The 22,326-nt window shown below is 40.8% G+C and overlaps 1 protein-coding gene across 4 annotated transcripts in view; it reads left to right on the top strand.

Moving 5' to 3' along the window:
- Positions 1–16,679, top strand: part of VGLL4 (vestigial like family member 4) — a 90,686-nt gene extending 74,007 nt beyond the window's left edge. For all 4 annotated transcript variants that reach the window (XM_032193918.1, XM_032193917.1, XM_032193921.1 and 1 more), the window contains 3 exons: positions 8,467–8,692; positions 11,959–12,079; positions 13,862–16,679. In XM_032193918.1, coding sequence (XP_032049809.1) covers positions 8,467–8,692; positions 11,959–12,079; positions 13,862–14,130 — 616 coding nt within the window. In that variant the 3' untranslated portion in view covers positions 14,131–16,679. The remainder of the gene's footprint in view (positions 1–8,466; positions 8,693–11,958; positions 12,080–13,861) is intronic.
- Positions 16,680–22,326: the final 5,647 nt, after the last annotated feature.

Consider the following 22,326-nt stretch of genomic DNA (forward strand, 5'->3'; position numbering starts at 1 on the left):
GCTCTTCCTAAGTAAACTTTCCATTCTCATGTTGACATCTTTTACTTTGCACTTCGTGTATTTGAAGAAAATGATTAATCTGCTCCTCAGCCCTATGACTCCATCTGTTGAAATCTTCTGTGTGATTGAACTAACTAAAATCCATATGCTTTTGCAAATTTGGGGTTCTTGGATTGACTTAAGCTAGTTTCAACTTTTGCAAAAATCATTGCATGACAGGTGTTAAGTAATGAATGCAAGTATTTTATATTTTTTTTTCAAATCAAAAAGTAGAAAATATTGTAAGAAAATGTAACTGCCATTTTTTATTTCCTCTAACAGTTCTGCACAGTTTCACCATTGAGTTTCAACACCACCAAGTTTTCCCAGAGCCTGCAGAACAGACTGTGATGTACCCTGGCAATATTGAGCACACATGTATGTGGCTAATCTCGTTGCACTAGGGCATGACCCGCTGCCGTGTGTATTTTATATGCAAGCTTTCTCCTGACATTGGCCCATAGTTTTCTCTGTGTGATCATAAATAGTTTTTACAGTATTTTCCAGTGACTCGGTATGAAAGGTTTGTTGCATGTGCCAAGTTTGACTTCAAAAGGATGTTAACATGGCTGAAGTATAAAAGCTGCACGTGACCCAGCACATGAATGAGCAGAATGTAAGAGGAATTGCCTGCCAGAAGTTCTTGGGTGGGCATTGCAGTTAGCTATAAAATGATTAATTTGTACCCGTCTCTGAATCTTTCCAGTAACCCCTCTGACCTTCTTTTCTCCTTGAAGCCTCTTCACTCTTTCCTTAAACTGCTGGATTTTCCTTCCTGTTTGTTAGAAATTTTAGGGAAAGTTTGAAGTGTCTCTGTAACCTCATCTTTTATCGCTTTCTTTTCTGGATGTTTTTCTCCTCTGAGCAATGCAAAGTGCCTTATGGATGCGAAACAGCTCAGACTTCTGCACAGATAGTTCTGGTTTCCATGCCGGTGGTGACTTCCCTTTCTAGATCAGGTCCTTTTCATCCCAATATATGCGGTAGCCTGACTTGCACTCCAGATGTCAACATTGGCTGGCTTCCCTCTCTTTCATCAGCTTAATTTGACTTTCTCAGAATTAGATTATTGTGCCTTCAAGCACCCAGGTACTATGGTGACTTGTGTATAATTTGCTTTTGAGACAGAAATGAGACCTTAGTTCTGGGTCCTGACAGGCAAGCCTAGGATTGCGTGTCAGGTCTGCATTGATCTGTATGAGGTTTGTAGTTTTACTGCAAATATCTTCCAAAAAAGAAAAGAAAAAAAAAAAAGTACTCTGTAATTTCAGTACCCGTGTGTTGTAAGGACAGACTGCAGCCTCTGCAGAGCCTTTTTCCAGCTCTGTAGCATCTACATCTTCCGTCTTCTGGTCTTCGCAGTTGGCAGAAATGGTTCTTCTCTTATGTATTTTTTAGGATATCGTGTGTTTTTTCAAACGAAACCAGAGCTACTTTGTTGTTGCTCTTTGAGTAGAGTTATGGGGAGGTGGCTGCATCAGGTAAATCTTAAAGGTTCAGTTATTTCTCCTGTCGCCCCTCCAAGAAACATGCTGTTCTGTGACACCGTGTTAAATAATTAGAGCAAGGAAGCCAGGGATGTCATGTCACAGTTTAAAGAACCAGAAGGATTTTTTTCTTTGGCTAATGAGACTGGCTGAGTACTTTTTTTTTTTATCCCCAAATCGCTAAAAACCCAGAGCAGATGAGAGCTGTAGTCAGATGTTAGTTTCCACCTAGATCCCAAAGTTTAACAACATGTTGAAGAAATGAAATGGGCTCATGTTTACATTCCTGAAATCGTAGCCACAATGGTGCATTTTAAGAAACTTTTCTTTTTTTTTTTTTTATCATTACTGCAATGTCCTGTTATACTTGGACACTCGTTATTGCGGTAATACTGAAATGCTGGAACTTTCTGTCATTCTCCTTTTTCAGATGGTAGGGATTTGTCTTTTTTTAATTTAATTTGTCAACAGGCTAATTCATCTATACTGTTAACCTCAGCAGAACAAAATAGATCGCTTACCATTTCAGATTTTTTGCAGATATTTACTGTATATTACAATTTGCTATTGACAGCTCAGGTATAACCTCACATAAGACCTCTTCAAAAAGTTATGGTACTTCAAAATAAGCCATCAGGTGCTGACTTGAGGAGGTTTGGAGGTGAGTGAGCAGCCAGTGGAAGAGCAGAGCAGAAATAGCAGTGGGTGAACAGAGATTTGGGTGATTTCCTTTTCCTTTTTTTGATGTAAGCAGGATCTGGGATTGCGTTAATTGATTTTACTGTACATTAGATTTAGATTTCAGTTTTGTGGGTTTGGCTTTTGACTAAGGTCTTACATCATGTGGTTCTCTTGCATTCTTTCATACTTGTGTGTATTACACTTTCAGGAAGCACTTGTGTGTCGCTTGCTGCAGGCAGGCAGTGATGGGATGCTCCTTTATGTGTTTTACAGCTTATTCTTTATTTCTTTCTTTTACTGTGATTTATTGTCTCCTGGCTGATTACATTTGGAAGTAACTATCCACTCCAAGGTTTAAACTCTGAAAAATCTTGGTTTAGCAAGGATAAATTTAGAAAGTCTGACCTATATTTGTATGTAAGGTTATCCTAGTTCTTGTTAATATGTTTTGATTGTTTTATTTAAGTTGACTTCTCATCTCAAAGGGTTTTCCACTGGCTATAGCAGTAAGCTGAAAAAAAAATAAATCATAATTTGAAGTTTAATGGGAAGGAACTGCAACCTTCTGATTACAGAGGGTGGAGAGAGCAGGGGGGAAATCAGTAGTGCATGCATACCTCTGAGCTTAAAGAACTTGTGTAAGTATGATGCTTAACTCTCCAAACAGCCTGATGGTCAAGAAAAATTCAAAAGAACAAAAGCGCTTTTCAGGGAAGAGTGAAGTTTAATTATAGGTGGCTGGAGAAGCTTTGAGGCAGTGCTTAACTTCCTGGGTGCCTTTGCTGAGTTGTTTCTAGCCAGAGATGGTCAGTGAAAACTTTGCCACCTGCTTATCCACTAGAATGGGGGACGAACTGGCAGATTTGCCAGATGCAGACCTTGGTTAAAGATCACTGGGCAGCCAGCTGGACCGGGAGCTGCTGTGCTGCAGGGCTCTGGCAGTCCTAACACATCCTCCAGAGCCACAGCGTAGAGCTGCTGTAGCAGTGCTGTGAGCAGGGCATTAGCAGAGCTCAGCCACCCCTTTTATCTGCCTTAGGCAGAACCAGAGTTCTAGGTAGGGCAAAAGTTCCCCTGCAGGGGGGATGCACCAAACAAGTAACACTGAAATGGCAGTGGTGGCAGAAAAAAAAAAAAAAAAGGGGGGGAGGTGTTCTTTATCTTTGTTAGGAAACCATATCGGATGTCCAGAGAACATGCCCATGTTCTGTAGAGGAAACGATTCCTGCAAAAACAATCATCTGTTGCAAATCGCCTACATGGAAGCTTTTTGGGATGGAGTGCTAAGCCATAAAAAGGAAGGGCTACTCAACGTAAGAGGGAGGCACAGAGCTTACAGAAGGGGAGGAAAAAGGGTCCTGCACTTAGGCGGCCGCCAGTCAAGGGAGACCGGGTTTGAAGAGCTGTTTGGGCTGGTTTTCATGTCCTGAATGCTTCAGGTAATTGGCTGACACATGGCAAGCAAAAAGCTAATATTTTCAGGTTTCTGTTGTTTGTTTCTTTTTTAAGGAAATTTAGATTGCTTAAAAAAATATGCGTAAGGACAACTTAGGATTTCCCCCCTCTGGATATATATCATTGTATTTTGCAATATCTTCTGTTCTTGTTTTGCCACCTCACAATAACAGCAGCAATGCGTATGAATGGCTGGGTCTGCAGGAAGTGACCGAGGAGACACTTTGTATCAGTGGCCTATAAATCCTTAAGTGGTCTGGAACAAAAGCAGCTGTCCTCTTTCAAGCCTGAGTGTTAGTGAGTAAGTACAGTAGATGATGTCAGAAAATGAACATTATAAAGGATGCCAAAAATAATAATATTTGAATTAAGTTACACAAATGAAATAGTTTTCATTTAGCAATAGCATAGCATGCATTGTGTTTGTGTGAAGAAAAACATCTTACATGCTAATTAAGAAGCAATGTAAGTGGATACTTATTCTTTCTGCAAGAGAAACACACTCCTACAATACAACCATTTCAAGTTAGAGCTCTGTTTCTGCCAAAGGGAGTGTGAAACGTCTGTGATTTCTTCACTTGGAGGTACAGTAATACTTTTGGCATCTGTTCCTTAGCAATCTAAGGCTGGAAGTGAGTGTAAGCAAAACTGTCCCCTTCGGTGGGCCTCTTTTTTTCCTTTTCCTTAAGCAGTTGGCAGAGTTAGCCTGTTCCTCCAGGACAAGTGTGAATTACCGCTGCTTGGTGCCAGTGGACAGAACAGCTGCGTTTAAAGGTTGTACAGAAAATATCTAAGAACAATGCATTTTAGCTACTTCTGAACTGCTTCCGGCAGAGGACTGAAACATTGCTTTCAATTACCAAACGTTGAGAAGTGAACTGAAGCAGGCTTTGAGCTAGCAGTCAGGATGTGTGTGGTTTTGGTATGACATGCATCTGAGCACATGATGCTTGGTAAGTGCTGGAGCCTCGGTTATGATTCATTGGGGAGAAACATGGAAAACAGCGTCTGTTTTTCAAGTGCTGGAGAAATGAATTTAAGGCTGGAGTTGTATAATTTTGCTAAAATAAACCTGCAAGTAGCTTGGATAACTCCATTAGAAGGGAGGTAAGGGTGACACGTAAGGCTGTGGCGGTGCTGTCCCACTGCCTGATGCTGGCTCAGCTCCCCCCTGACACCGAGAGCTGTGTTCCAGCCTGTGGAGATGCACTGGCGGATGCACCTCTGAAGGCGGGGTCCAAGTTAGGTAACTGATGGCTTTTAAGACAAAGTGGAGTCGGGGGTTGGTAAAGCTGTTTGGAATTTTCAAATTATTTTCCAAACATGGCCAGAAATCCTCCTTTGTAACTTTCTGACCCTGCATTTGAACTAAGAGATGCATCTCTGTACTCGTTCAGCACGTGGGGGATTTTGAAGCTAATTCACTGTGGTGAAACACAATTATGGTGAAACACATGCAGTTCTGATTGCCTCTTCAGTCAAAGCATCTAAAAGCAGAACAAGAACAGAGCAGTTTTCCAAAACAGAAGTCTCATCACTGTAGTCAGAAGAAAAATATACAAAATATTGTAATGAAATATTTATATCGAATTCTGTTTTCACATAAGTTAATAGAGTAACAGTTTTCATACTGTTCCTGTGGTCTGGCTTTTTAGCAAGAACAGAACTATTTCTAATTTACAAGTTGGGTGCCTCTTTTATAGATAGCCAAATTTGCACTTCCTACGTTTTTCAGATTACTTTTCTCAATAATAAAGAGAAAAAAAATCAGTTGAATAAAGGCATTTTTAATAGAAAATTATTTTTAAAGACATATTTAAAACTTAGTAATGTGAAAATAATGAATTTTACATACAGTAGTTTTACAAGTGGAGTCAGATGTCTGTGGGATTTGCTATTTATAGCAGAACAGGAGGGTCTGCGGACTTACTGGTGTGCTTTCACAGGGGCAGAGCTATCACGTTCCTACGCTATGTAGTGCTGTCCAGTTCTGAGCTGGGCTCAGAAAAAATACCTGATGTGGGTGTAGGAACTTCAGGTATTTCTCATTTTTGCCAAGACTATTTATCTTAAGGTAGATGTTGAGCAGATTTTTGAGTATAAATTGTTCTCAGTCTGGGAGTTGTTGCTGTGATGGAGGAGGAGGGAGTTACTTGCCTGCAGAAAGGATCGGGGTGGGGCCTGCTGAGGTTACAGAGAGAACTCTTCTACTTTTAGGTACCTTGCAGGAAGGTCTGTGCTGCTCCCTGCCTTCATGCTGATCCCATTGCCCAGTTTCTTGGTCCCTTCTTCTTCAAAAATGTTTGCAGGAAAGTTCATTCTTTTCGGAAGCAAACCTGGCAGCCACCAGTATTCAGGGCCGTGACTATTTGTTTGAAGGAGGGGTGAAATACTGTGTAAAACAGTGAATTTATTTTGCTTGGGAATTGGGTAGGTTTGTTCACCTCTGGCCACTGGACAGCCTTCTCTCTCATCTCCCTCATGTAAATGCAGCTCTAAGAAGTTGAAATCACAGTTCTAAGGAAAAAACAAAAACAACACAAACTGGTGTAGGTACGTTTTTGGTTTCATTTTACAAGTATTTTTGGTGGAGAAAACAAAGTTCTTCCTTTGAGAACTAGCTCATGCTTATTAAGACAAAGTACAATCCCTCTGACATTCTGAGCAGGGTTTGTTTTTTGTTTAATTTGAGGCAGTGGAAAGTAGGAATCTACTGTAGCTGTATTTGATTTTTTTTTAGCCTCCGAATTGTTATTTAAATTGCAGTAGACCAGTAATATTTAGTTGAAAATCAAGGTTTTGGCTTGCAGACACCAAAGATAGTGCGTTGCAGTGAGAAGAATGAGCCATCCCTACACAGCATCTCCGCCCTTCTCACTTGAACAGCAATTTTGGTGCTGCCTTTCCACATGTTACATACCAGGCTCTCTGACGGCTGTTGCCCAGGTACGAAAGCAGTCCGTAAAGGCATACTGTTTGTCAGCCTGCTTCTCAGGGGGTAGTGAAGGATTACAGCTTGTTGAGTGTTCATTGGAAGTCTTCTGCACTGTAACTTAAGATGAGGCTACTGTACTTTAAATATAGTCTGTTTTGCTGCCACTAAGTCACACGCTTTCATCAGTCATTGGCTCAGAGCAACGCAATTCTGAGCTCTCTCTCTTCTGAATGCTGATACTGTAAAGTAGTCTTGTGTTCTGAAATGGTACCGAAGCTGGCAAAAGACCTAAATGTAACACTGAGGATGTATTTCCTTGTGGTTTGCGTGCTGCTTTGTAGCATCTAAATCTGGCCTATAAAGAGGGATTCAAGACACACATGATTTTCAGAGAACATCTTGGGCACCAGCTGTGAAACCTTAAAGGTGAGGTTTGATGGTTGGTTCTGCTGATCTGCAGCTTCTCAGTTACGGGACAAGCGATAGCTGGGGGGCAGGGGGCTGAACGGCTACAGATTGTATCCCTATTCTGGTGACTGTTCCCCATATAACCCTGCAAGATTTCTATATTTCTATAGAATTTTTTTAATAACCCTGGCGTTCCGCATTTTCCTCTGTTTGCATAGCTTCCCCCCCTTCAGCCCTTACCATTCCTTTTCTGAGACTCTCGGGCGTTGCAATAGGCAGCATCTTCTTGGATTTGTAACTTGTTCCAATACTGGATACTATTCGTACATCCATATTTCCATTATCAGAGAAAGCATTTTTCTATTTCTTTTCTGTCTCTGCCTAACATTCATCAGAGCACTTTTAAAGATTGTTCCTGTGTATTAATTTGCTGTGATGCACTTAAAAATTAGGGGAAAAGCGTGTAAATGGATTTCACTCATTTCTGCGATAGACATTCAGGGAACTTTAGCAAGAGCTGCTGAAGACAGATCGTATTTTCCAAGGAACCAGCTTTCTCCTCTAGTTCTTCCTTATGTGAAGGACGGGCTGAGGTTGGTATTTTCCACCAAGGCAGTGGCTATAGCAGCATGCAGCTGGGGGCTGTGCCAGGCTGCCAGCCGTACCCATCTTACCTCGGCATTTGCCGGCAGCTGCGAGTGGCTGCCCTCACCAAGGCGGAGGAAGCACCGTTCCTTTGACGTGCTGCTTTCCCTTTCAAGAAGGGGTGAACACTTGACACCATACTTTATGGGCGTATGGAAACTGAAATATCTCATGAGTACAAGATCAGATTTTGTTAATTGCAATGAGTGACAGCCTAACTGCGCGAGTACTGCCGCTGAGTTTTATCGTTCAGCAGGAGTTTGAAATGACTCTTCTAAAGGCTAGCTGTAATAATTAGATGTGCAGTATAGTGTGCTTCTTCCATTTGCTGCTCTGAAAATTGTGCTTCCTGCTTTGACTCACTGTATTTGTTGGTATCAACCCATGTCTTTTGAGTAGAAAACACTTTTGGGCTTCAGCAGTGCTTAGAGAATACTGCAGTGTTAGGGGGCGGAGCTGGACTAATGGTATTTTAAATGTGAGGGTGTCCGATCTTAACAGATCAGTTATTACCAGTTGTTGTTTTAGCTCAGTGCATTTAGATAAATATCTTAGGAAATTATAAAAAAAAATTCTGAAGAATTCTGAAAAAAAACACAAGTTGGTTGCCGGAGCTTGCAGGTGTGAATCATGTGCTTGTCTTTGCTGGGGGGTGACTGGATAGACCAGGGGTACCGTAATGAGGGATGCTGCACCCCCCCAGGCCAAGCAACATGCCCTTCCTCACCTTTCTTAAAGGGATTGAATGCTGCGTATGTCATTACAGCTTGTAAAAAATCAGTAAGTCCTCTGACTTTTTTCTCTTTCTTGTATCAGAAACAAGACTGCCAACGGAGATTACCGGAAGGAGCACAGAGAGAGGAGTCGCAGCCCAATAGAGAGGGCTGCTGCCCCAACGATGAGCCTTCACGCCAATCACGCCATGTACGCCTCAATCCCAAGCTTGACCATGGATCAACCTCTAGCACTGACCAAAAACAGCATGGATGCAACCCGAACAGTCGGCATCACACCTACACTGACTTCTGTGGAACGGCAGCAGGTACGGGCTTCTAGAAGCTCTGGGTGGTTGTAGAAATCCTTGCTGTAGGCACAGAGAGGACTTCCCAGACGTAAGCAGAACATGTTGTGAGCTACAATAATAGGCGATACAATTCTGCAGGCAAAGTGTATTTTAAAAATGCACAGCGAATGCCACAGCTCAGTGTGTTCTGTGTGAGTAAGTTCTGGTGTTTAAATGTATGTCAGAGAGTTCCTAGCCGCCCTGCTGCTTCTGATTCTTTACTAAGCTTTTGAACCCATGGGTTTGAATTGGGAATGCAAAGTCTGAGTTGCTCTGTGGATAAGCAAGGTTCCAGTACCTGTTAGGCAATAACTGATGCAATTCAGAGGTAAAGAGGGTTTTTATTTGTGCTCCCACTGGCAATCCATGAGTGCATTTCTACCCTTTATCCAGCCAACGGCTGCTATGTACCAGCTTTACCCTGCCAGGACTGCTGAGGAAGAGGTGACAGAAAAGGCATTAAATACAATTTTGCACTGAATTTTTCAAGTGAAAGAAGGTGGAGTGACATCAGTTGTCTCAGCCGGCCAAAAGCATTCACTGTGTTGTTCCAGACCAATGTTGGATCACTATTTCATGATGACTTTTCCTAAAGCAAAGTGTAATGATCTTTGATAATGTTACACTTCATTTCCACATGCAGGAATGGTTTTTGTTTTGCTTTTGGCTGGCTGGCTGGTTGGTAGTTTTGTGGGTTTTTTTTTTGTTTTTTTTTTTTTTTTTTTTTTTTTTTTTTTTGTGTGTGTGTGTGGTTTTTATTATTTATTTTTTATTTTTATTTTTATTTTGCTTGCCATCATATACATTGTATTTGTTTTCCTTGAGAACTGCTGAAGATGAGCCATCTCTGTGCAAGTTATACAAAAACAGTTTTCTTATGTGCCAGACGTGCTTTTATCCTTCTCACAAGTGGGGAGGTGAAGTAAGATAATTGAGTTGTGATGAGAAATTAAATTGGCCCATGTACCCAAGCTCTTCCTTCCTTCCTTCCTTCCCTCCTTCCTCACCTACAATGATGTATTGCAAAGGGTAAACACTTGGAGTGGATGGTCTTTTGGAGGTTGTCTTTTTTTATAAGCAATTTGTTGAAAGCCTTTTTCCACTGGAGCATATACTTTACATCTACTTCATACGTTTTAACATGGTTGGCTACATACACTAATCTTTTATATTTTGCTGTGCCAAAATGCCTAGCTTTACACTAGTGTCACTGATATCTTGCATCAGTTGGCACCAGGTCACAGAGTTATTGTTCTGTGCAGAACAGCTCCTCTTTGCTCTCAGCATTCAGTGATGACAGAAGAGGAAGGGACAGGCTTCCACTGACGACACTGGTGCCCTTTGATAGTGTTACTGCTGCTCCTCAGCTTGGCAGCTCACACCGCTGACACTCTTCTATTTTAGTGTTTGACTTGGGCTCACTCCTATTGCCTATTACCAGATTCTTCTCTATTTTGTTATCTTTGACATTTTGAGCTAGATTACAATCTATTTTCTTGAGGAAGTAGGATGTTGAGGTAATACCTTGCCAAGATCACAGAGTAGAAATCATAAAAAGAAGAAAAATGTATTGAACAATAAGAAACCCTACATTTTTATTTGTTTGTTTGTTTGTTTGTTTTTACCTTAGCACCTTGAATGAAATTTCATTTTACTGTATATTTCTGACAGAGAACAGGAAAAAATACCTTCCAATTTTAGGCAGTGTACAGGTGCTGTAGTCACTGTTGCTAAGTTCTCAGCTTCTCATCTCAGTATTTATATACAAATAGGTACAGTCTGCTCAGTGCACCTGTACACCCAGAATCATACCAGGGGATTCTGTAAGATGCTTTATCCCTCCCTCTCAAATTGTTTGTGGTATTGGTACATGCATTCCTGAAACAAGCTCTCTTGTTACTTCTCTCTACTTCTCACGTCTTGAATATCTAAAAATGCATGCATACAGTGCCCAAACAGCTTCTTAGAGGCACGAAATTTCACCCCTTATAAAAATAAAAAAATTAAAAAAACCCTGCCATACATGAACTTCTTACAGAAAAATCAAAGAACTCACTATTTTTTCTTTACTTTTTGACTTTTCTGTTAGTGCAGTAAGATGTGAATAGCATTTGTTCTGATTGTGTCCAGACAATAATAATTTGATAGAGTTAAATCTTCACTTGAAAGCTCATCTCGTTTACTTTGGTCTTGCTCTTACTCTGTCTAGACTAGAGAACCACTAAACAATGAAAACTCTTGCCTTCATCATTTACTTTGTATGGTGTTAGGTAAAATCGTGATTTTTGCAGGTTTGCTGTGGAGATTTATAAAATGGACAAGAAATTAAAACTGTGTTAATTACATTAATTCTGTTAGTCTTTTGCACACTGAACAATTAACTTGAATTGAGTACAGCAGAAGGGACTCCTTATGTAACAAAATATACCAAAGATGCAAAGCAAAAATAGTTCAATACCTGCATTATTTCCCTTTAGCCATCTGGTGAAACTGGGACATTTCTTTTCCTAAGGCATTGTTTCAATATGACATTTACATGCTAAAGAGCTGTAAGGAGAGCAGTTTGTATTTACGCTTTGTAGAAAGTATACATAGTGGAATTAAAATTATGTGAATACATATTTTGATTAATTTGCATGTATTTCATTGAATGAAAAAGGATGATCATTAATTAGTGCTAGAGAGGCAGATTAATTTCAACAGGAAAGTACTTACAGTCAAAACTTGCTCAGGAGCTTTTAATATTTTATACTTCTTGGCTTCTTGTTTTGTGGCTGAAGTACAGAATTAGGCTAACTTCTGAATGAAAAATGATGCCATTAAAACTTGGTTAACACTCAGAAGGTGCATACCTTTAAAATTTGTCCTGTAATCCCAAGGATGTGGATAAATAATGAAATAAGCATTTAGTGCTGCATATGTAATGCATACAAAATTGAAACTGTCCTTACAAAAATCACCTTAATGCTTTTATACCATCTGTTTTTTTGTATGGCGGCTTGCCACTTAAATAACTAAGAACCATTACAGAAATGTAATGTATTTTTTAATGAGACAGACGGAAATAATAGCTGAATATTTGGGATATTAATGCGCTTTATTGAACTGGATATTCCATGAGTTACTTCAGTGCTGGGATTCAGTTCGGTTATGTACATATCAACTGATTCTGCAGTGTTGTGCTCCTGTACAGGTTTGTCTAACTATCTCACTGAGTGACAGTTTACTTTCTTCTTCCACGTTAGAACCGTCCATCTGTCATTACGTGTGCTTCTGCCAACAACCGGAACTGCAACCTCTCCCACTGCCCCATTGCTCACAGCGGCTGCGGTTCGGCTGTGCCTGCCTACAGAAGACCCTCTAGCAGTAAGTTACCTGTCAGCATTCAAACTGCCTGACTGATTACATGTGGAGGCCAGCAAAATCATTCACTAACTTTAACTGTGTAGGCACTGGTGTATTACCAAGAATAAAAGGAGGTGAAAGAATAGGCAAGTCTTTTTGTCTACCCAGAGGCGTACCAGCACAGGTGCCCTCTGCAGTATTTCTAACCATCAGTGCCATGCCACAGCAGAAGGCAGGGAGAGGTGTTCTTTTTTCTTAATTTGCTAAGTTTTTATTTTTTTTAAACAACACCAAAACACAAGCAAGCATACAGCCAAATAAGTCATTCTATTTATTTTACTCTAGCTGACAAACAGCAAGCAGACAGGACCAGCAAATCCAACCGTGTTTTAGTTTCCCCAGCCTTTCAGTAGTCAGTGGATATTTATGATTCAGCTGCAGTCAGAAAAATCTTTTCCTGTAGATACAAATACTCTTCCAAAGCACATACCCTCCACCTTTCTCTGCATGGATAACACAACATGTTTTGGCGGGCAGTTCCTATAGCAACCCAGGGATGGCATTTTCTGCCTTCCATGCAATTCATGCAGTGCATGCTGGCGAACCTTGGAAAATCTGTGTTCAATTTCTCTCAGTGTGTGGCTAGGGGAAGAGCACAGTCTTCTTCCTATTGGGTTGTAGCTACTGATGCTGAGATTCGGCACACAGCCTTTCAGACAGAATGCCCTGGGTTGGTTCAACTCCTTGGCAGCTTCATCAGCCAGAATGTGGCAATGTAAGAGCACCAGGATGACATGCATAGGGACCTAAAAGACCATGATAGGATTTATTTACTTATTTTAAAAGATTGATGTAGTGTTGAAAACTGGAATTAGAAGCTGAAGTGAGACCCTGGGGGATACATTACACCTGGAGATAGCGGCAGTTAGAGATCTAAGACAGAAGTTTTCTAGAAAACTGCTGTTACTTGTCTAAGAAAAGCTTCTTCACTGAGACCCCAGCTGAAGTTGTACGGGATTTGGAATAGTTAAAAATGTTTCCAGAAAATATTTCTCTCTTGTCACTTGATGAGGTGTTTGTGCGTGATACTGATTTACTGTAGGACCCATCAAACCTTTTTTTGTAGCATGAAGGACAATGGCACAGATCCCATGCTTTTAAGTGTTTTTGAAAGATAATTTAGGCACAGATTTTGTTTCTAAGTTGTAATTTTGCAACTCTCTAATATTTAGTCTGAGGAACCATTTATTGCTATTATTCAAAATCTGATTTTTAAGGTTCTTTGTTCCTCTTGTATAACACCATTTTAATGCTAGTAGTACCTGATACAGAGGTAACGATTCATGCTGTTTTCTGTCTGGCTCTTGTAACAAGCACATCAAGCAGGATGAAACCCTGACATCAGCTTTTGGCATGCAGTAAATTAGGACAGGGTCCTGCTCCCAACTGACTGATTTCAGAAGGCTCGGCAGCTGACTTCAGAAACTGTTCCCATCTTTAATTCTGTTTAAGCCTAAATATAAGTTCTATGTGATTACTTTGGGAGAGGGTTTGCACAGAATCAGAACTGCAGCTGTGTAAAAATCCTGTTACTAATTTAAGGGAGAACAGTAGTTATATAGAAAATACTTACCTGGTGCAGGTCACTCAAAGAAAGAAAGCTCAATTTTTTGTTTTCATTTTATATCCTTCCATCTTCTTCCCTCCCCCTCCACCCCCACTTTCACTACCAGTTCTATAATGATGTAAAGAATTCCTGCCTGCACTGAAATAATGCATTTTTTATCTTCTTTCCCTGCCTAGCTACCACTGCCTGTGACCCAGTGGTGGAAGAGCACTTCCGCCGAAGCCTTGGCAAGAATTACAAGGAGCCTGAGCCAGTGGCAAACTCTGTGTCCATCACAGGATCAGTTGATGACCACTTTGCCAAAGCACTTGGGGATACATGGCTTCAGATTAAAGCTGCGAAGGACGGAGTGTCCAGCAGTCCTGAGTCTGCTTCACGGCGGGGCCAGTCTTCCCCTTCCTCCCATATGGTCAATCATAATCACTCGCCCTCCGTAGTCTCATGAAGAGAGGACCGTTACATTTGTGAATTTGCATGGTTTGACTGAGCTTTGAACAGTGCTTAAAATAGTGTTGGGGGAGGGGAGATTAGTTTTCAACACGTTTTTTGTGTACTCACTTTTTATTTGTAAAAGGGTGCCCTTTAAAGATGATAGCAGGAACTATTTCATAAAGATTCATATGATGTAGCATCCTTTTTTCCTGCCTCAATTACCAAAGAAACCTCTGATGCAAATCTGCTGCCCCTTAAAAAATGCACGCTAATCCACAAAAGCCATTACACATAGTTGGTTGACCCAAAAGCTTTTTGCTTGTACTAGCTTCTTGAGACTAGAATTTGTCTGGTTTGCTTACATTGCTTTTTTTTTTTTTTCCCTCTGTGAAGTACTTTTGTATGTATATACTTGAAAAGAACTGTCATGTATGATTTGCACTATTGGAGGAGGACTGAAGTTGCATAGCAACTTTCTGGTAAGATGCTAATATTTTGAGGGCAAACTGCTGAAAAAAGGGTTTAAGGATGACATTTCTATCAGTTTGATTTTTCTTAAAGCAAAACAGCTTTGGAAGGGGAAGTCTCATACAGGTTATAGGTCTTTCTCTCTTTAGATTTCAGGTGCTTAGTGCTTGCAACTGGACTGCATAATTTACAGAACACGGGCATTTTTTCCTAAACACTGCAGTTTGTTAGAATAGAGCTGAGGTTGGAGGGTTCAATAGTGCTTAACGATGCATGTTTTATGAAAAATAGCTGGTATCTATTAATGTATAGACAGTAAGAATCATAATACTTATTAGCTTTTCTTCAGAATTAGTTTATTTTTGTCAGTAACAATCCTAGATATACTTACTGCTGGTACAGTTGTACTCTATGATATTTGTATTTGATATTCACTTTAGTAGCAGCCAGCAAAAGAGGACAGCCTCAGGACAGGCCTCAAATGACGCAGTTTAGAAATATATGATGCGTGGTACAGGATGCTATAGCTTTGCGCATGACTAAGTAATTGTTTCTGTCTGCAGCACTGTCTGCTTAACAGGAATTTGCTTCCTAAAACTAAGTCTGTGTAATCCACCTTTAACTAGCTGCAGAAACTGCTACCGTTACGTATCTTGGCTGGACAACAGATTGTTACAGTTTGTGAAATATGATCTTTAATTTTTGTAAGCTTATTCATAAACCTATGCCAAGTTGCAGCATACATTCCTCCATTAGAAAACTTTATACAGGTATTACTGCATTTATTATCATTTGCTATATTAATAGCTACTAACTAGAAATTAGGCAATAGAGGCAGGCATAAAAACCACAGCTGTGCTAGTACTAAGAGCTTCTCTTCTTCTTGTTAAGTATAACTACTCTCCCCCATACATTCCATCTTCCCAGTACAGTTGCAACTAGGGCTTTTTTTTTATACTGGGTTACCTGAAATGATTGGTTCAGTGTAGAAAGTTAGAACTAGTTGGAAGATAAACTACATGTGATGTATTATGGACTGTGTTACAGTATTGGGTCCATTGTGGCTTTTATTTTATGGGTTTTTTAAAGTTAAGCTATTTAATTTGGAAAAGGTGCAGGGTAGAAAGATCAGGAGATTGGCTCTTACTCTTGTTGAGAAGGTGGCTGCTCAATTTTCTTTAAAAAATCAAAAAAAAAAAGGCAAAAAAAAAAAAACCCTAAGCCCCCAGTTTTACACATTTCACTACCATCTTACTGGGTAGTCAACGCTTACTTGCTTTGGCATTCAGTACCCTACTCTCTGTAGGAAGATTGTTAAAAAAACACTTTTTTATATAGGTAACTTTAAGACCATCGTTACGCTGTGCGTAAAGAATGTACAGAGAAATTTGTAGGTATTTTTTGAGGAACAATTAATTTGTTAATGATATGTAGCTATTTAATTTTTCCCTTTCCTTTATTGTAATCATTCATTTTTTTGTTTGGAGAAAAAAGTTGATCTTTTTTTTGTTGTAGATTTGTCTGTAATACAGTAAAAGTGCAGGAACACAGTTATTCTATGAGAACACTGCATTAGCATTAATAGCCACTAGTTTGTTATTGCTACAGGCTACTGAGCATTATAACAGTAAAATACTAATACTGTAGATGGACTCTGTGGAAAATGTGACTCCTATATTTCTTTGTAAACACAAATAAGATAATGTTTTTAAAGCTAATATTTTCAATAATAGCTGTTTTACAAGGTTACATTTACTTATCTGAGATAGGTAAATGGATTTGAGGGCAATAAAGATTTAATGTGATATGTCCAGTAAAACATATATTAAAGACAATAATGCCATGAAAGCCAAAGGGTTGGGGGGAGGTGGAAGGAAACTAAACTGAACTCACCATCATGACGTGGTGAAGTTTCTTCACAGAGCCAGGTTATCTACAGTTCAGTTGGAAAGATTCTCTCTGTGTTTGTAAATCTGTAATATACCATTCTTTTGTGGCCTTGTTTCACCTGGAAAAAAAAAAGGTTTGGCAGGCCATCTTTTTTTTTGTACTTAAAAGTAGCCTTAAAGAACAATAAAGTGCTCTTAAATCACAGGTGTGTACATACTCTTCTGTATTGTTTGGTAAGAAAGGAAACTGATTTCTATACTTCATGAGCTGGAAGCAGAAACAAACTACCGTTCATGTCCTGTTTTTTTTTCTTCCGAGGAAACCCATCTCATTTTGGGACTCTGTTACCCTGTTGATGTGACTGGAGATAGCTATATCCGTTTCTTCCTCCCCAGCTAAGGCATTCGCCAAGTAATAGGCTTTCAAACTACAAAGACAACCTGTTGCTGCCACTGCCGTGATGGACAGAAATACCACCAGCTTTAGGAGCACATCCCAGGCCGCTGGCAGAACTCCCACTGCTCAGGTCTTTGAGCGTTTGCCCAGTATTGCTTTCCATGCAGGGCTGAGGCAGCTGTTCATCCTCCTAATGTAGCTCACCAGTAACAGCTCCTGAACAGTTTCTGTTTTGGAAAATAGCAGCTAGTCAAGCATTTCTGTGCTGTTTGTGAGAAGACCAATGCGTTTGTTTCCTTTCATTTTGTTTTGTCTCTCAAAGTCTTCAAGTTTTATCTAGAGAACAGAAGTTATTCCCTCAAGACAACAGCTGTATTATAAATGGAGATAGCCATGGTCTTGTGTTTTGGATAAGCAGCATTTCAACAGAAGATCATTCATCTGACAAGAGACCATTAATCCTTAAAAACAATTAATTGTTCTTCTTACCTGATCTAGGGAAAGTTCAGGTGAATCAGGCTGAACCAGGCAAGAAGTCAGAAGAATTTCAACTCTGAATATAGCAGATGTGTCACCAAATTTCCAAAGGGAGCCCCTAAAAATATCAAGAGACAAAGTTACTGTTGTATTGTAGTTGAAATGACTAAGTGCCTTGAAAAACAAAGCAGGCATTACATGCATATACATTGTTGAAGTAAATGGCTATTTTGGGGTGTGGGAGATTCCATGAGAACACATCAAGAATGATTAGTTTAACACATCTGAAAAACCATCCCTCGTTAACTATCCGTGGAAAGAAGCCTAAATACATGCTTGAAGAGTTTTTGGGAGAGAGGCCAACTACAACAAGCCTCACACGCCTCTCAGTCTGCTTTCTGAAGGGAGCTGGTTTCCTTTTAGGAAAAAGACATCCCTACATCAACATTTTGGGGACTACATGAAACAGCATAAGCAGCATTGCTATCTTTCAGGTCAGTACCTTATAGTGTGTTCTACTTTCTACATGGCAAAAGGAAAAATACAGTAATTTGGTTTCTTAACACATTATTTTTCTCATTAGCAGCATGTATACATTTTATACAAAAGCATAGCACCACAGCCCAGAAAACTGGTCTGTACACATACACTTCATAGTAATACTATTTATAATAGCTTATCTTTCCCTGTGAGCAAAATTAAAGGCACCATCCAGCTGTGCTGTTAAACACCATCGCCACCCCCCAATTCTTTTTGCTACTTTAAAATTGTTTTGAATTAATTTCAGAAGACAGATCTGAAATCACACATATACAACAGACTGAGTCAAGATCTTGCTGCATAGCTCAGTGAGTGACCTCTCCTGAATGCAGGGTGTATGTATTTCAAGCTGCTTTAGGGGTCTGAAAATGAACTTTATATGCAAATACATGTAGAAGCTAAACTGGCACAATAACTGTACAAGAGGTGTACGTAACTGTGTATACGGACATATGCACTGTGCTTAGTTGCTGACCTTGTACTTACCTAATCACTGGAAAACAACGACTGAACCTATCCAGCAGGTTGTGCTTACCCTGTAGGACAGAAAGGACCTAGCGGAATGTTTAGTTCCTTTAAAACAAAAAATATCTGACACAGTAAAGGGAGCTTAAAGACCATAACAAACTCAAGTTTTGCTCCTTCCATGCTCTGTGCTGAATGCAAGCATCTTGAAGTCATATGGCTGTAGAGGTTCCCGCCACTGCTGCAGACAACTCAGCAGGGAACTACTGCAACTGCTCAGCTGCTCATAAAGCAGCTACACTACTACACTGTGTATCTGAACTGCTAGGCTTCAAAACTGGCAAATGCACAAAACTCAAAATTGTAACCAGTTCACCATCGTGCGTTTGAGTCGTAACCACCAGTTCGGAAGCTGCTTCACAAGCGGCAGCTGAACTGTCACTGCTGGGCTGACTGCTCCCAGAAGGGTGCAGGGGCTGATAGGGGTGGCAACAAATCCAGATATTCCTAGGAGGCCAAATCAGTTGAGAGAGAAAAGATGTAAAATTATATTTCTGCCTTATTCAGAAGCCTTTGGACAACAGCAGTTGGTTATAACCCACCATATATGTTGTAATAACTTCTTACATTACAAAAGAGATGACCCACAATGGCCATGTGAACAAGGATGTCTCCAGTACCCAACCACCACACCAGTATGTGATGTTGCTTAACGTGATCCTAGCAAAACGCATCAGAAGTATTTTAAATGTTGTGTAACAGCTCTGCTCACCAGATGCTTTGTCACGCTGATGCTTGGCTGAGGAGAATATTTGCTACCTTTAAATCCTTCTTGAGGAACAGTGAAATAAGAAACTAGTCTGCATCTTCATGATGCATGAAAGCTTCCATTTCATCTGGCACAGATACAAGATACAAGAATGTATTGCACATAGCATACTAAGTGTGTCTCCTCTCTTTTTCCTTACCAGGCAGTTATTACGCAGCTGGACTATGCTGTGTGTTGAAGCACACTTTATTCCTGAAAGACCAGGAAATATATTCCAGAAATATACCGATTTAATAACAATAATTTTTTATCTCTGCTGTAATGGGAACGTTCTGCCCCTCTCTGTGGAACAGCTATCTCAAGTGCATTACTTGGTTATAAGACAGCCAACGTAGATATTTTAATTGCTTATTTTAAATTATAGTTACATATAGTTCCAGAGCAGCTGGTTTGTTCTTCAGTCAGCTGCCCTAGTTTCACTTGGTGCTCTCCCAGTGCAGCATGCAAATCAACAGCACCGTGTGGCTCCAGAGGTGCCCGAGGGAATGCTCCTCCAAGCACACACTCTAAGGAGTACATTCACCTCCCATGGGAGAGGCTTGTACTCCCCTGAGAGGTGCTGGGAGGCTCGCAGGGGCAGTGCTGCTCACCAAGAGTGATATTTAATACATGTTTTTTCCTCCATCAGCAGGGCATAAGCCTTGAAAACGAGACTCAGTTATCTCACTTTAATGACGGAGGGGGACTGAGGCCCAGGGAGCTGAAATGATTCAGGATAGAGCCAGCAAAACTGTGTAGATACCGCTTACCTCTACACGCGTGCAAAACCAGGAATATAACCATAGTCTCCTGAGTGCCAGTCCCTGATTGACTTCAGTACGTGGCATTCCCAGTGGTGCTCATCCCTCAGCATTAAGCCATCCGGATTGCAGTGGATTTCCTGAGTGCATTCAGGCTTAATCCTGACCAAGCATCATCCCAGGGAGACACTGTCATCAACCAACCATTTCTGTAGAAAAGGTAAAGGACAGCAAGTAATTTCATCCTGGATCGAAAGCTGCAGGCACTGCTTTTTTCTCCTATTCTCTAATTTGAAATTTTCTCTGAGGCATTTAATAATTTAATAGTATCTCAGCTAACTCAGGTCTCACTCCCCCAGCACAGGCTGAAGCAAGCTGCAGAAGACTAAGTCCAGAATAGAACAACAGCATTTGCAAAATCAGTGACTAAACTGCAATACAATAAATTAAACTTTATTTTTAATTAAAGTCCAAGGACAAATCTGGTGTTTATACATTTTACTTGACTTCCAAGCGGTAGGAGGAGCACCTTGCACTAGCTGAGAATCTTCTGAAGAGCCCTGGAACTTTTAGTTCAAAAGTACAGTCTGAATTTCTTAGTCCTTGGTCTGCCACACAGTTCTAATCAGGAGATGCACTTAGTGTTTCTCTGTGTTTTAATCTAGACTAACTAATTAGCTTGACAGCAGGCTTTTTATTTGCAGAAATGTTTCAAATTTTCCTGTGTAATTCCCAGCAAATCTGACCATCCCATTTTCAAACCCCCAGATATACCAAGGCATGTTCCAGGGAGCAGAGCAGCACAGCCACCCCCCGCTAGTGGGAGGCTGGGACCCCTGTGCAGGCCACTTGTGCACACTCTCGGGGCTGTGCCCAGGCAACATCATCACCCTGGGCACAGCTCTCAGGCTTTGTTCAGGGCTCCTGAATGTCACTCATGGGGTTTTCCCTCTCCTAGGAACTCCCACAGCAGTAAGACACTGAGTTAAGACAGACAGCTGTCACTGGGCCAGCACGGTGTCATTCATGAAGGGCACCAGATGACTTGCTGAGACTGCTCTTAAAGTCTCCATACATGCTCTATGATTAATGTGAACAACATGTGGTGCAACGAGAAAGCAGAGCAGCAGGTCTCCAGATGCACCACCTCGGGATGGGACCAAGGTACGTGCCCAAAGAGCTGCTGCGCAGTGGGCATGGTGCCGCAGCACCATGCTGCTCCCAGCCCGAGCACCTCCTGCACTGCTCCTTCCTCTGGTGCCAGAGGACAAGGTTGTACTGAAGGCAGCCTCCATCCCCAGGTGCCACCAGAACCCTCAAAAATACTAAATATGGATTTCCCGTACTTTCCTTTGTGACACAATCAGGAGCCCAATTCAAGAGACAACAATGCACACTCACTTAAGGGTTTTTCTAACTGCTAATTGGTGTATTAAGCATTTACATCTGACTGACACGCTTCTCTGTTAAAAATGCTTGGCATGGGATTAGTCATACATGGACATTCAGATTGACATGCGCTTATATTTTAACAGGCGCAAAACCAGATTTTTTTTCTATAGGCTATTTTTAAAAAATGACCAAGCAGCTACTGAGTTCCAGTAAGAACACTTACTGCAGGAGACTCTTCCATTTCTTTTTCCTGGGAGGCTAAGCAGTTACACTACTCATGGTTGTGCTGTTCATTCTAATTTTACATTTTATTTTGCTAAGCAGCAGCTTCCTTAAATGCTAAGGAGAACATCTGTGTGCTCTCCATCACAAAGACAGACACAAAGGCATCTGTCAACATGAACCCGTGTCAGCCAGATGCCAGCTACATTTAATAGTCAAAAAGCTGCTTATCTTTAAACTGTTTACTCAGTTTGAGCAAATACTATGCAAGCAGAATGCTTCTGATAGTGTCCTGCTATTCATGCTGCAATCAGCATTACCTTTTCTAATTCAGGAAAACACAAAGCTCAAATCTCCTGCTTCCTGAGACAGTAAAATACCGTGGTTCTCTTAATGACATACGGCTTGTGTGTTACATTTAAAATCACAGAATCATCTAGGTTGGAAGAGACCTCCAAGATCACTGGGTCCAACCTCTGACCTAACACTAACCAGTCCTCCACGAAACCATATCCTAAGCTCTACGTCTAAATGTCTTTTAAAGACCTCCAGGGATGGTGACTCCACCACTTCCCTGGGCAGCCTGTTCCAATGCCTCACAACCCTTTCAGTAAAGAAGTTCTTCCTAACATCCAACCTAAAACTCCCCTGGCGCAACTTAAGCCCATTCCCCCTCGTCCTGTCACCAGGCACGTGGGAGAATAGATCAACCCCCACCTCGCTACAGCCTCCTTTAAGGTATCTGTAGAGAGCAATAAGGTCACCCCTGAGCCTCCTTTTCTCCAGGCTG

This window comes from Aythya fuligula, chromosome 10 (genome assembly GCF_009819795.1).
Source record: "Aythya fuligula isolate bAytFul2 chromosome 10, bAytFul2.pri, whole genome shotgun sequence".
Taxonomy (NCBI): Eukaryota; Metazoa; Chordata; class Aves; order Anseriformes; family Anatidae; genus Aythya; species Aythya fuligula.